General features: G+C 34.1%; 1 protein-coding gene across 1 annotated transcript; it reads right to left on the bottom strand.

Annotated features, from left to right (window-relative positions):
* Positions 1-2141: 2141 nt before the first annotated feature.
* LOC143042619 (cyclic nucleotide-gated channel alpha-3-like) lies at positions 2142-14940 on the bottom strand. The gene is made up of 5 exons (XM_076215022.1): positions 14705-14940; positions 11177-11191; positions 9955-10073; positions 6511-6728; positions 2142-4156 (listed from the first exon to the last, which is right to left on the bottom strand). The coding sequence occupies exons 1-5, from the start codon at positions 14852-14854 to the stop codon at positions 2619-2621; spliced, it is 2040 nt and encodes a 679-aa protein (XP_076071137.1). The 5' UTR covers positions 14855-14940; the 3' UTR covers positions 2142-2618.
* Positions 14941-16668: the final 1728 nt, after the last annotated feature.

Genomic DNA, 16668 nt, shown 5'->3' with positions numbered 1-16668 from the left:
TTATTTTTCGCGTTTATCTACATGTAAACTACGATTATACAACTTCAATATATAGAGACTCTCTGTATTCTGTCTACTGTTTTCTTTGAAATGTTAACGTTTAATATCTAAGGGGTCATAGTCATACCAGTTGCATCTATCTATACTATTAAACGAGAAGAGCTCATTTTGTGTGTCGCTTCTCTTCCTTCCACAATAAATTAATCATCATGTCTATGTGTCCTAAAGGTACCACGTATTGTCGCATTTGTCATCCATTCTTATGATTATTCAGTTTGGGTTATTTTGGATGAAAAACGATAAAAACTGCGTCCGGAAATTTTTCCGTCATTGGACGAAATTTCAAGTCTGACTGGACATCCGGTTTTCGTTTTTTCTGTAATTTGTACATACCAAGGATTATGAATAACGTGTATTTGCTATCTGCTATCATTTTCAAGTTTACTATCCACGAAGGTCACTGGGTTTATTAAATAGAGAGGGTCTATATAATATGTCAATGACCGCCGTGGATCGATTAGTAAATTGAGAGTTGATATAGTAAAAAGCAAATACACTTTATTTATAGTAATGTATGTTCATAACATACACATAAACGCATTATTTAAATCAATTAAAAAAAAATATAGAAGTTTTGGAGGAAAAAATAGGAGTCGGGCTAGAAAAAAGTAAAATCACAAAAATACTGAACTCGGAGGAAAATCAATTCGGAAAGTCCATAATCACATGGCAAAATCAAATAACAAAACGCATCAAAAACGAATGGACAAGAACTGTCATATTCCTGACTTGGTACAGGCATTTTCAAATGTAGAAAATGGTGGATTGAATCTGGTTTTATAGCTAGCTAAACCTCTCACTTGTATGACAGTCGTATCACATTACATTATATTGTCACCGATGCTTGAACAAAACAAACAGACACAATAGTCAAAAATGTCAAAAATAGGGGTACAGTAGTCAACATTGTGTTATCATATTAATCACTATAAAAAACAACAAATGTAACGAAGAAGCACAAAAAGGCATACATCAAATTAACATCCTCATTTTGATTATATTATACGATTTTATTTGTCTATGTAAAATGCACCCATCAAGGAAGGAGGGTTTTGAGTACTAGTGTAAAATTGCGCGTTTGAAATTCGCACAGGTAGACATGAAATAATTTTGTCGTTCAAAGTATGACGGGATGCATATAAAAACAATTGTCCTGTCCCAAAGAACCTATAACTTTAATTATCTATCCTGAAATTCTCCAGTCATTATTTTTTTTACAAAAATTCATCCTACAACACTTTACATACTTTCAACCACGTTCTGGATGCCCGCGGGTGTGTTCCAGCATTTATCACCCTTGCTTAAAGTATTTCAGTTTGGGTTATTTTGGGAGGAAAACAAAAATATAAGCGTCCATATATTTTACTGGGGTGACTTTTAATATATTAGTGACCGATTTATATAGTACTTATAGTATGTATATATCATGTATATGTTTATACAGAAAAACAGAGGGAATAAAAATCAGTATTTGGAAAAAATAGGAAGGGCAAAAAAAATGTGCCCAGTCCCCAAGTTCCTTCGACTTTTGATACCTCTCCTGGAATTCTCCAGTTATAATTTATTTTACAGTTTACATAGTACGCTCTATTCCCCCGCGATTTTGCGGGTGTGTTCTAGTGTCATTTATTTTGATAAGAAAAAGTAATGAAACTTTCCAATCTCCAGTAAAGAAAATATTTTTCCTTTGGAATTAATTTTATAATATAATGAAAACTTATATAAAAACAAGTTTTTGGACAATTTTCCGTAGGAAAATAAGTGCCAGACATATTTTACTAGCTATTGACTTACTTTCCTAGGAAAATTGTCCTAGGACTTATATTCCTAGTAAAATCATAGACATGGACTCGATTAACTAGGAAAAATAGTCTTGCGGACTTAAATTAACTGTTACACAAGAACCCTACCAAAAACGGGCGTTATATCAGGATCTCAGGAAGGGTAAGCAAATCCTGCTCCACACGTGGCACCCGTATTTAGACGACCTAATCCAGTAACATTAACAGCATATAAATTACGACATAATGAAAATCAAATACACAAAAACGCTCAATAAATAAAATATGATAAAAATAACATCAATTTTCAACACTTTATCACAGGTTTTTGCCCCCAAACAATCACAACATTCTCAAATCTTAATCATACATGTAACAAACAAATAAGAAAATCCATCATAGTTTTGAAATTAAACTTAGTAGTGTTTGTCCATTTTTACTTCTTACTAACAATTCACATAATAACAAAATATGATAAATAACAATAATACATATTAAATTAATAGTATTCAAATGCATCAGTATGACAGTCTTATATGATATTTCAATATTAAATATGTGTTTTTTAAAAACAATAAAGCCATTAGGTCATGATAACGACATTTGTGATTATTGAAGTTCTAAATCCCAACAATCATACACCACCCCGTGCATTGCAGGCATTCCAAATTTCAGTTTTACAGTCATACTAATTTCAAAGTATATTTGAAACACTGAAAATGTCAGTTTTAGAAAATTGTGATTTGCATTGATTTTACGAAACTCTTTTTGAATGTTCTACTTTTCGCTGTCTTCTGGTTTTGTTTCTGGTTCTTTTTTACTTTCCTCTTTCAGAGCAGGTGCTTTTGTTGGGTCTTTATATTCCTCTTTCGGTGCAGCAACTTTTGGTTGGTCTTTAGCATCTTCTTTCGGTTGCTCTTGTGGTTTAGGCATCACCTCAATACGTGATTTAGACTTCGGTTGCTCTAGTGGTGTAGGCATGACTTCGATACGTGACTTAGATTTCGCTTGTAGAAGGCCTGGGTTCTGCTGATTTTGTATTTGTTTAGCCAGTCTTTTGACGTTAAATTGCAGGTCATCAACTGCGTCATGAATCAGTTCAATCCTCTTGTCCAGATTCTGTAGACGTCTCTCCTCTTTTCTGGCGGCATCCTCGTCGAGAAGGTTGTCTTTACGAAGGAGTTGTTGACCCTTGTGCATCAGATTCTTCTTGGCTTCTGGGTATTCTTCTAAAGCATCCCATAGATCCCTTTTCGACAAACAAAACAAATCTGAATAACCAACACTGCGCACGCTTGCAGTTCGACGATTTCCGGTCTTGTTTCCAGAGATATTAAGAACGCTGATTTCGCCGAAGACGGAACCATCGCTAAGTGTAACAAAAATTACCTTTCCATCGTCTGACACAACTTGTAATTTCCCGCGTTTCACAATATACATGTCTTTCCCGATGTCTCCTTTACGGCATATATAATCACCAGGGCTAAAGACCTGTAAACGAAGTTTCAACACAAGTTCGACAAGCAATCCTGGCTCGCTGTCCTGGAAAATCGCGACTCGTCTTAATGTCCCTAAATGAACGTGCACCGAAATTTCGGCGCGTAGTTTTTCGGGAAGGTAAAATAGTACCTCTTTGTCATCAAACGACTGTTTGTTGTTCCACGTGTAATCGAACCATTTGATGACACGTACTTGCAGTTCTCCGAACACACCTCTTAATTCCATGTATCTCTTCACTGAATCTACCTTGGCCTGATATTCCGTTCTTGCGGCATCCATTCCGTTAATCAACGCACCAACGTTTCCAAAAATAGTAGCAAAAATCAACACACCAACCAGTGAATCGACTATACAGAAACAATAGGACATGACTGTTTCCGGATAAGCCGTGTCTCCGATTGTAGTCAACGTCAAGCAAGACCAGTAAAAACTGGTTACATACTGCTTAAAGAAATCCCCGTAATCTTCGGTGGTTGGATCAGGGTAAACCCAACCATCGCTTCCGAACCCAAGATAACGGCTAATTGAGAAGTAAAAACAGGCGTTCCAGTGTATAATGATGATAATGTATAAAATCAACTGAGCAACACCAAAAAGATTGGGAAAGTTTGTATGAGTCTGAGCCAAGCCAAAAAACTCCCTCATTCTCCAAATTTTGATAATTCTGTTTAAACGAAAGGCTGTATTTCGTTGTAGAAAATAAAAAAAGTCGGTTGGTAAGATGGCTAATATGTCGACCTTGAACATCCAAGACTTCAAGTATACGTTGGTCAGGCGACCAACATCTTTCACCAAGAGACCACTCTCAAGAAACCCTGAAAAAGAAGTAAACGTAGATATAAGTTATAACTTAAATAAATTCGGCTTAATATTCATATATTTATTTAGGCAGTGGCTATTATACCGGCTCCGGCATAATAGCCTCCATGGCGATTTATATAGAGTTTTGCTATCTTGCTGGTCTTCACTAAGATTTTTAGTATATAAATTGAGAATAGAAAATTGATATTTAAAAATTAAATTAAATACAAATTAACCACAGCATGCAAACTCAAAATATTGACACTCTAATTAAATCTTTTGATAAGTATTAATATCCTATTAGTTTTGAAATAATCAGTAACGTAGCTACTTGGTAACGTTTTGTTTGAAAAATATCGATTTTAGTTGAAATGATAGGACAATTTTTGAGTTTGTCCTATGACTGATATATACATGTATACTGCTGGGTGTCTTCTGTATAGATCTGTAATTTTTGGGATATTTTTTCGTTGATTGCTGACTGTAATATCAGGCCATTGTTTTTTTTTTATTATTTGAATTTGAATTATTACATTTTTTCATGTCTGAGCCTTTCATAGCTGACTAAACGGTATAAATTTTGCTCATCGTTTAGGGCCGTACAATAACTAATAATTGCTGGGAGAGATCCGTTTGCGCCAAAAATGCGTCCTTTTGCGCCACAACTTTTTTTCGTCAATGCTACGTTTGCGCCACATGTTTTAAAATTACATGGTATCATTTGCGCCAAAATCAAAACATACGATTGCGCCAATTAGAAGAAAAATTACTTCCCTACTCCTTTATTCGGACTTTGAACCGGCAGTTTACACTGCAAATGTTCTTTTTCTGAAATATATATTCTTCTTACTGTTGCTGCATGGGTACTTCCCAATTTAATGTATGTAGTAGCTTGTAACTTCACTTTATTGCCCAAAAACACAAACTTTGAAGGTTAAAATGCATAAAACAGTTCATAATAATTCTAATAATAATAAAGCCCGTACGCATGGTGGGAACAAAGCACTGTGTCATCAACATATGTGGCTAAAATATAATCAGCAAAAGCTTTTATTTTCTTCTCCATTAGTATATCTTTATTAAATGTTCAGCAAAGCAATAAGTTTTATTCTCTATCTTTACATTGACGGTCTAGTGCATTTTAAGTCATTTCTCTCCAGATGCTCATCTTCATGGTGAAATATCGCCGAATATATGATACTTTTTGAGCCAAAAAAAAAGAATAAATATATACAATCATTATTATTTATGATAGCTATGTGTACAGATAAATTGGCGCATATGAGTTTCGAAAATTGGCGCAATTGATACATTTGGAAAATAAAATTTGGCGCAAATGATACCCCTGAAAAAACAGTAATTGGCGCAAAAGAACTGCTGCCTAATTGCTTAAATCCATGTTATTAAGACTCAATTATATGACTGTCTATTGACAATCTCACCACATACACGTATTTTAACAAAGACAGATTTTGTGTCTTAGCAAAGGCATAATATTTTGTAACTAAATAATACCAAATAATTAATAAGACAATGTGATTTGGTGGTATGACACGAAAGCCGCCGCCGACAACACCAAATTAACTGGAATCTAACGCAAAGTTTTTCCCAACATATCAAAACATGTTCTTATGTTGTGCTGTTACACCTTTAATGTTTAAGATGAGGGGAGTTGTGAGTGCTCATATTATATGTGGCGGGGTGACTGTACTTAGTACCACGAACCTGTCGTCCAGTGGTTGCCGTTGGTAACGGTCTGCTAAATATATAATTTTCGTTCATTGTTGAAGTATGTATTAGGCTGATGAATTGCTTTACGGGTTTTTTTCTTCATATCGAGACATTTTATAGCTTACTTAACGCATTATTTCTAACTTATAAGCACATGTTCAATTAGTCATACGGATTGCTCTGACGTGTGACGGCCTTTTTCGAGGACTAGTTTTTGGGCCCGATAAGCCTTTAAAAAAGCTATCAGACGTCAGAGAACTCCAGGACTAATGATCGAAACAGTTGCTATTGCTATAATGAGTATTAACCTATTCTGCTTTTGACAAACATATCACAAAGATAGAAGAAGTCGAGATATAATCGAAGGCTAAAAAAAGGGGATTTCAATCCTGGACCCCACCCTCTGAATCCGCCACTGAACAATACCCATATACTCATGCTACCATTATATCATTGTATAGTAAGTACTAACCGATTCTGCTTTTGGCAAACATATCACAAAGATAGAAGAAGTCTGAGATATAATCGAAAGCTAAAAAAAGAGGATTTTAATCCTGGAAACCACCCTCTGAATCCGCCACTGAACAATACCCATATATTTATGCTACCACTATAGCATTGTATAGTAAATACTAACCGATTCTGCTTTTGGCAAACATATCACAAAGATAGAAAAAGTCTGAGAGATAATCGAAGGCGAACCAGATGGGTATATTGTGGTCAGACTCGACTTGATCGTGAAAGGTTATTCTCAGGATGATGAACACGATGTTGTACATGATGACCGATGCAACCAACATCGACCAATAATAATATGGGAAATCAGCAGGGTCAAAAACCAATTCCTTCCAAAATCTAAAAATAGAAATATTTAAAATTACAATATCAAAATATTAAAATTCGAGAATTTTCAACTAATACGGCAAATTCCAATATCAAAATTCTCGTATTTATCAACGTCTACGGAAAGTTACAATATCAAAATTCTATTATTTATCAAAGTCTTCGGCAGGTTACAATATCAAAATTTTCGTATTTATCAATATCTACGGCAAGTTATAATATCAAAATGCTCGTATTTATCAATGTCTACGGCAAGTTACAATATCAAAATTCTCGTATTTATCAACGTCTACGGCAAGTTACAATATCAAAATTCTCGTATTTATCAACGTCTACGGCAAGTTACAACATCAAAATTCTATTATTTATCAAAGTCTACGGCAAGTTACAATATATCAAAATTCTCGTCTTTATCAACGTCTACGGCAAGTTACAATATCAAAATTTTCATATTTATTAATGTCTACGGCAAGTTACAATATCAAAATTCTCGTATTTATCAATTTTTACGGCAAGTTACAATATCAAAATTCTCGTATTTATCAACGTCTACGGCAAGTTACAATATCAAAATTCTCGTATTTATCAACGTCTACGGCAAGTTACAACATCAAAATTCTATTATTTATCAAAGTCTACGGCAAGTTACAATATCAAAATTCTCGTCTTTATAAACGTCTACGGCAAGTTACAATATCAAAATTTTCATATTTATCAATGTCTACGGCAAGTTACAATATCAAAATTCTAGTATTTATCAACGTCTACAGCAAGTTACAAAATCAAAATTCTATTATTTATCAAAGTCTACGGCAAGCTACAATATCAAAATTCTAGTATTTATCAACGTCTACGGCAAGTTACAATATCAAAATTCTCGTATTTATCAACGTCTACGCAAGTTACAATATCAAAATATCAAACTGGTAGTATTTTTCTACGTCTACGGCATAATCATTAATGTCAACTCTATAAATATTTCAAACCAATCGAGGTCATCGATTGATGGTGTAATAGGGGTTTGACATGCAGCTAACATAAAATATGACATCAGGGTTGAGGTACTGAGTTTGATCCGATCCAATCACGGCACATGCAAGTTACTGTAGTGGTGCTTTCTCTATCAATAAATATAAAGTAGCCGCCCTCGATAAGTTACACTAATGGAGTACTCTTTAAGGATGTTTGCTTGTCATGTTTTGGAATTTTTGTCAGATTTTCGAAATCCTTTGGTTTTATCCATCTGAATGCCTTAAAAAAAAAAAATTGCCCATGGACCCCCATTTATTTTTTTTTATAAATCTTTTACATACATGTATAATTATAAGCCAATTCAGTTGTAGAAGTCTTATTAAATCTTATTTATTTTTTCATAGTTTTTGAGAACTTGAACATGTCAATGATAAAGCTAAGAAAATTCAAGAGAGAACATTTTCCCGCCAAAATTCCAATGGCAAATATCTCGAACACAAGCACATTGACCCCTATATTTTTTTTTTGCTTTTTTGATTCATCAATTAATCGCCTATCAATTAATACTAGTTTTATGGTAAGTTATTTATTTTGAAACTGAGCAGCAAACATCCTTCAGAAGTCCTGGCCCCGGTGCCATAAAACTATTTGAGTAAAGTTTTTTTACTCAGCCTGAGAATTTTCTCAGATTTTTTATTCTCAGCAAAAACACCGCCATAAAAAAATTCTCAGAATTATTTTTACTCAAAGTTAAGAATATTCTTAGATATTTGAGTAAAGCCAAAACCATACTTAAGTACTGTATAAAAAAAATAAATCTTACATGTTGCTTTTTAGGGTATTTTGATATAGAATTGAATGTCAATAGGGTTTTTACGGATTCCGAAGCGTATTAGGGACATAGAAAACATAAATTTGGTTTTGAATTTTTTTTTCAAAGTTGAAATTTTGACATTTCAAATCTTAAAATTTTGACTCTAAATGAAATTGTATCGATAAAACATACACATATTTACTCAGTCCAACATTTTTTGATTGGTTAACGTCTTCTTTTTCATACATATTCTTTAGGATAAATACGCAACATCAAATTTGTCTTCATTTTCTGTAGACACAAAATATGTTATCAACAGAAATGGAAGTGTGTTTTTTTTTAAACAAAGCAATCTAACGACTACAAAAGTTATTTAATATAGTCTAATCATGAGAGCATCCAATATCTTTTAGAACCAATAAAATCCTTTGAGCAACATCTGATATTCATAGAATCATTGTAGATACTCCTACACTAGATGTATTGTGCATTATATATCCCACTAGAATATCATCTTTATTTGAAATTACCAAAGATATACAAGGTATTCAGAATAAAAAATACCCCCCCCCCCCAAAAAAAAAAGAAAGAAAGAAAGAAATGTGCAAAAAAAGATAAAGAAAAAAAGACTGAGTAATGGGGTGCTAAACTTGATGTCCATTTACGAAATACATGTATAATAATCAAATATACATAATGTACTATATCTACTGTTTATTATCTCAGGTATCCAAATTACTACGAAGAAAGTTAAATAATTTCCCCCCTGATTGGTTTTAAACAGATAGTAGTCAAAATTGATTAATATATCATTTGTGCAGTATAGTGACAGATTCGGGGGAGGGGGTAAAAGGGGAAGGTGATAACTGGGTAGTGTCGTCATATATTTGTCGTTGATACAGACAAAACATCTATTTTCATGTTTTACATTATTGCTAAACAGATAAAACTGAGTTTTAGCGAAGTTTGGTATACTTTTAAGTTTGAAAACATCTATTTTACCGCTTACATCACTGAGAAAAAAAAATTCAGCAAAGAAAAAAAAATCTCAGCTGAGAATATTCTCAACGTTGAGAATATTTTTTATGGCGGATAAAAAAGTTCTCATTCTTAGCTGAGTAAAATAATTCATTCTGAGAATATTTTTTACTCAGAAAAAAAAAGTTTTATGGCGCCGGGGCCTGCTCTGCTAATTGGACCCGTCATGTGGTTCTTGTCTTATATAAGTCAGATAATAATTCATATAAAAAAGGCAGAAATTAAATAACAAGAATATACAAAAGATTTTTTTTTCAGAAATAGAACATATCAGACGGATAGAAGCATTCATATAGAATAACAGTCACCATCATATAGATCCATAATTTCAATCTAATTTTTAAACCAACTAGCAAGCAGCGCCACCATAATTTGGTGGTGTCTTTAAAACTCATTAAAAATTAATATAATTACTTTTTGGTAAATAATTTAGAACATTCAAAATGGTCATCTTCGTCTTTTTCGAATGCTCTTCCTGTGACTGTAAATTTATCTAGAAACGGGTCTTTCTCTACCTCGCTCTTTCTTCTTAACTGTAAATAATAAAAATAATGTTATATACTTTCCTCTAACAAATATAGAATGACGAACAGTCCACTACCAATGTAGATGCGGTTGGTCAATATATTTTTTTATGGCAGTTTGTTAAGACGTCTTGAAGCAATCTTCTCTTTTCAAGTTTTGTGGAAAGATCTGGTAGGATCTTATAAATCTGTCTAAACTGGCCTGCCTAACTGGTAAGTTATTGTGAAACAAAACAAAAATTGTGTGTTTTATCTTATTTTTGTGTGTGTGTGTGTGTATTTGTCACAAATGTCTGTTTGCGCTTCAAATTTATTATCAGAAGACCAAAAACTTTTATCACTTCCTGATGTAAAACGTGTATAAAAACTTTAAGCCTACCGTAGTTGTGATTTTCAATTTTCATTTTGTTGATAATTTTTTGATTGTGGAACTGTTCTACATACGAAAATGTGGTTACTCTATAAACATGGTAAAGGATGTAAAGATCCTAAGAGGACGCTTCGTGCCAAACAAACGAGGCAATTCATGTTTCAATTATGTTTTACAGGATTTTACTCTGTACAGTAGTAGGCTTTGCGTTGTAAGTGTTACGTTGCTATGCCCGGTGAGGGACGGGTTTAGCGCTACATACTATGTGTGCCTGTTCCAAGTCTAAAGCCTGAGATTGAGTGCTTGTCGAATAATGTTTTGTCATAATTCATGCCTCTGGTTTCCTTGTTTGAATTATTCAACTTTCATTATTTTGTGGCAAATTGCTCTAACGTATGGTTGTCTTTTTAAAATTTGATAGGGCCCATCAAATGTCAGAGACACTACGGTATGCATGTAACGTTGTTGATCATTGTTGAAGGTCGAACAGTGTCCTATGATAGCTTAAATAATTTCAAATTTGGTGGATAGTTGTCTCACTGGCAATCAAACCTCATATCATTGTTTTAAAGGCAGGGTTATTTGCATAGTGTTGCGTCACTATTTCAACAAATTTGAATAAAAATACAGATAATGGGAACAAGTTTACCTACAAGGCAAAACTTGGACATATGTTCGAAATTTTAATCAGGTTGAAATTTAAAACTTTTGAATTTATAAATTAAGAAAAGTTCGTACTTACCGATTGTCTACGATTCTGAAAAAGAGAAAAAAGTAGAAACATAAACAATATGAAAATAACCCAAATATATATTAAACTAGGTTCACACTGCCGATCAGATCAAGTCGATGAATCCGATTGTCCAAATTTCCACGACCAAGCGTGAATAACTACTACCCGACTGCTATCCGACTGTACACGAACTTAACTCGGCCATTCACGACTCCTTGATGACTCCATCACGACTCCAACCCTACCACTATAACTGAATACTTATTCGATAATTCCGACCAATTGGCAATTCACGATCTATACACGATCTTAACTCGACTGGCCACACAAAATCAACTACATTCGATCTCAGCCTAATCTCGGCCAGACCAGATCGACTTGATCGTATAGGGGTCGCAGGGATAGTCGGACATTGGTCGGGTATGTACAATTTCAGTATAAAACATCTAAAAATTTTATCACCCGCTGGAGCGGAGGATGCATCAAGAGTTATCCGTGTCCGTCCGTAAGTACGCACTAGTATACGTACGTTCCAGCAATCAGTTTCTGTATGTTCTCTAATTTTATTTTGCCTCAAACAAATTGTGTGAAACATAATACCATAAAACACAGATCAAGTGCGAATTTGGGTGGTGTCACTTATACCGTTCTTATGTTATGACTCTTCACTTGATAACGTTATATGCAAACAGGGGCATTATCTGTGTCCAATGGATACGTTACCCGTTTATCTGGATAGATTCAGTAGTTCACAGAAGGTCTGAGTAAAATTATACATTTAAAATATCTACATGGAAATAAAGCAGTTGGATTGTTTGGCAAGGTGGTTAGAGCTCAGATAGACAGTTTAATAGCTGTGACGGAGCTTGTAGATAGCGGAGAAGGGATAGACAGCAAAGGGTGCCGAGAAATTTAGGTGATGCAGAGGCTGAGAAGGCGACTACTGCGTGGTCGGTATATTTTTTAATCACAAAAATACTGCTCCACTGAACTCCGAGGAAAATTCGAAACGAAAAGTCCCTAATCAAATGGCAAAATCGAAAATATAAGAGACTTGCAGGAGTTGGACAAAGAGGATCCAGTGGTTATAAAAAACTTCCTGAAAGCAAAGTAGGACGCTGATTTGTAACGCCCAACGGGAGTTTTACTGCACTTTTCTTCAAAATGAGATTTGTCACTGGATTAGTACTGATAAGATAGCGATATACATAAATTTTACCATCCCCTTTTCCTTGCTTTCTTAAAATTAAGCCTACTGTTTGTGTCATATATATATGTGCATATGTCTGATACCCAGTAGTTGAATAGTTCAAGATATTATTTTTATTGTATCCATGGCAACAACCTGCTTGTTTTTACGAATACTATTGCAAACAGGGGGTAAAGATGTCACATATTTCCCCAAAATGTGGCAAAAAAATAGAAGTTCAATCTCCTGGAGGATACCTTTTCTGAAACTGTTTATATCTATCACGAATTCAAATAAAAACCATTTGTCTTTCGTCTTACTTTTTTTTCATATAAAATTGTATCAAAAAGCGTAGGAAAAAAGTGTTTGTAAACACTCGGCCGAACGGTGACATATGGTTGTTAATTTCTGTGTCATTTGGTGTCCTGTGGAGAGTTGTCTCATTGGCAATTATACAAAATCTTCTTATTTTTATACTACAAAATTTCTGGACATACTGAAAATACGGACATTCAAACAAAAATAGCCCATTAAACAGGTAAAATATAATTTTGATGTTCTTAAAACTAACTTTGAAGGCTAAATTAGTCATCAGCTATTTGATAATGAATTTTAATGGACAATTACTTTTCGTATTTGAAAAATGCTCTGGGGCCAAAATGCTGGATCTACTTCCATTCCGAAACACCAGTCCTAAGATCACCCAAGGTTTTATAGGGTTTCGTGTTGCTAAGTTTTTAGTTTTCTATGCTGAATGATGTAGACATCTGTTTGTCTTCTCATCGGTTTTCGTTTTTCGCTAAGGTTTTGCCGGTTTGTTTTCGACCTTTGAGTTTGATTGGTCCTTTGGTATCTTTGTTCTCTCTTCTAAAATTTTAGACCTCCTTGCAAAAGAACAGACGCGTACTGAACATGGAGGAATCTGTGTACAGTTAAAAAATAAATAGTGACAATATATTTTTGCAGAAGCAAAGTTATTAGAGTAAATTAGAGCAGAGAATCGTGTAGCAGTCATGTATACTCGTGAATGGCCTAGTAGAGATCGAAGAGTGGTCGAGTGTTGTCGCGTAGAGATTTATCGAGTTGGTCTGGGATGAAAAAAAATATAGAAGTCGCAGTGATCATGAAGCGATCGTGCATTGGTCGAGATAATCTGGACCACATATCGTACAGGTTGTCGTTGATCGGGAAATGGTCGGATATTAGTCGAGTACTGACCGGTAAACGTTTTGAATTCCGACCATTTTGGTTACAAATCAGGCCTAAATGCCGCTTTTATTTTTGTCTTGTTTCAAATTATTTTTCGATTCAATTTGTCATGTCGGGGGCTATTATATTTTATACTTATAGCCTACTATATGGTTAAGATTTTGATCATTCTTGAAGGCCATTTTCGGCCGTGACATAGAGCTGCTTGATTCTGTGTCATTTAAGCTCTAAATCAAATGTCAGTAATGGATAGTTGAGAGTCGAAATAGTTGTACCTTTATAACGAATAACGGTAAAAATTCTTGCCAAATGACAAAATCGACTAATTTTGAGGAATCACGTTATATTTTTCCCAAAAATAACCGTAACGTAAGCGATAATTATTTGAGGCCTCTGACGAATCACGATTACGGATATTTTGACGAATCACAGTAAATATTAACAAATTTGACGCTAAAAGTAGCCGAAATGACAGTTTGATGCCTTACGGTAAAGAGTACATGTATATTTCCATGTTCCTACCAACATAGTTGTCATTGGCAATCATACCCTCTCCTTATTTTATGCTATTCAATCTACCTTGGTTCAAATTGCTAGCTAGGCCAGTTATTATTTTTTTTTCAGTTATTGCACTATTCAAAAAGTAAATATCAATTGTGCCGTCCCCCATTTGTAAGCAAGTCACTGAGTCAAATGATGGACTACTGATTTGTGTCGTTGGGGATTATTTCAAATAAAATCAAATAAGTGCCTCCCCTTTCACCATCCTTTTATTATTTTTTTCTTTCTATCATACGTAACATAATACTTGCATGTATATTTTTGGTGCTGCAAAATTACCCTTAGTAAATTACAAGATAATATTACAATGTTACATAAAGTTCAAATATGGGATTCGGAAACAAGTTTGGAAATTTTTTTATAAATTTTAACGTCATAATTATTTGGACTACTATGCTCAAGCTTGACAGTTCAACTTGAACTAATGACTGAAATGTAAATGTATCTATTTATAGATGTTAATAACCTTTTTCGACTATTATACCCGACCTTTATTTCATTTTATGTAATTCACACTCTTATTTTAAATGCTTAAAATTGGCATCAATGTTGAATTACGCCGTCATATCCAGGCTTACCACACTTTTGACAGCTGTTCCCCATTTATTTTTTAAGGCTGGCGTTTTAGGGCTGCCCGGCTCATTATTTGCTGTTTCCTCGGACTCCGGAGCATCATCCTTTGACCAGATTTTTCGTGCAATGGTAAATCGTCTAAATGCCTTAATCATTTTCCTAGATGGTATTTAATAATCATATTTGCATAAATCAAACTCCCAAAATTTTGCCAAAGTAGCCATTTTGTTGTTAAGGCGTTATGACGTCACAAAAACGTAATTTAAAATGAAAGGTGGAATGGAAATGAATGGAATACGAACTCGATCAATTATCAAAAAATAGTTTTATCCCTGAATATAAATTATAGTTTGATTCGTTATTCATCCATTCTAGGCACCCTTTTAAACGTGCTAAATTAAATTAAAAGAATGTGTTTCATGATAGTTCACATAGGTACTTGAAGACAGGACATTTTTTTGCCCTCCCCCTTTTTCAATACAAGCTATTTGTAGTAGCCTACATGTATTTCTATACTATTAAACGAGGGTGGTAAAGGGGGGTGCTTGCACGGAAAAAACATAAAATAAGTCATAATTTCACGTTGAACGTGAAATAATTTCTGTCATGAACGTTGCACGAAAAATAAAGACTTTGATATGAACCTTTTGTGACTGAGTCACTGTATTCTTGTATATATAAACTCTCTGTTTTACTTGATGTTCCCGATTTAGTATACACCAACCTTTATGATATAAATGGTTTAGGCTTTTAAAAAAGTATTTCTTGACGATCCCTGCAAAGTGTTTGATAAAATATTATTTGAAAAATACCGAGCACGCAAAATAAGCATTTGACAATCACGATGCACGTAAAATTAAATAAGCAAAACACGTTGAACGAGGCACCTGTCTTGCACGACTGAACGTCAAATAAAAAAGTAAAAACACGTTGAACGTGAAATAAAAAACGGTGATCACGTTGCACGAAAATAACCCTTTACCACCCTCTTAAACGAGAAGACCTCATTTTGTGTGTCGCTTCTCTTCCTTCCACAATAAATTAATCATCATGCCTTTGTGTCCTACAGGTAACATGCATAGTCGCATTTGTCATCCATTCTTATGATTATTCAGATTGAGTTATTTTGGGAGAAAAACGACAAAAAGGGTGTCCGGATATTGATTCCGTCATCAGACTGACTTTTGGTCATATATAGGTTTTCCGGTTTTAAACATGCACAACTACAACCAATCGTATGAGGGATAACAAAAATGAAAAATAAATAAGCCAATCAAAGCGTTCTCCATATTATGGTTTATGGATCAATCGTATGATGGATAACAAAAATGAAAAATAAATAAGCCAATCAGAGCGTTCTCCATATAATGGTTTTTGGATCGCAATAACCACAACTATTATACCTCCTTATAAAGGACAATTATTTTTGGCGTTTATCTACACGTAAGCTACGATTATAATACTATGATATATAGAGACTTTCTGTATAATTCTGTCTACTGTTTTCTTTGAAATGACTATTTAAGGGGTCATACCAGTTGCATATATATTGAAATAAGTAAAATATGTGGAAAAAAGAATGTGTCCATAGCACACGGATGCCACATCGGCTCTATCATTTTCTAAGTTCAGTGGACCGTGAAATTGAGTAACATCTCTAATTTGGCATTCAAAATTAGAAAGATTACATCATAGGGAACATAATTATTTAATAAGTTTCGAATTGATTGAACTTCAATTTCATCAAAAACTACCTCGACCAAAAAGTTAAACCTGAAGCCGGACAGACTGACGGACGGACGGACGAACGAACGAACGGTCGCACAGACTAGGAAACATAATGCCCTTAAATGGAGCATAAAAATTTATTGCTGTAAGTGAAAGTATTAATTTGGCCAAAATGAAAGTAATGTGGAAACTTGAGGGAGGCAGGACTTTTTCGGGACGTCAATATCGGGTGTTTTTAAGC

Source organism: Mytilus galloprovincialis, chromosome 8 (assembly GCF_965363235.1).
Source record: "Mytilus galloprovincialis chromosome 8, xbMytGall1.hap1.1, whole genome shotgun sequence".
NCBI classification, from domain to species: Eukaryota; Metazoa; Mollusca; class Bivalvia; order Mytilida; family Mytilidae; genus Mytilus; species Mytilus galloprovincialis.
The sequence above is the reverse complement of the archived record's forward strand: the minus strand, read 5'-3'. Positions and strand labels throughout refer to the sequence as shown.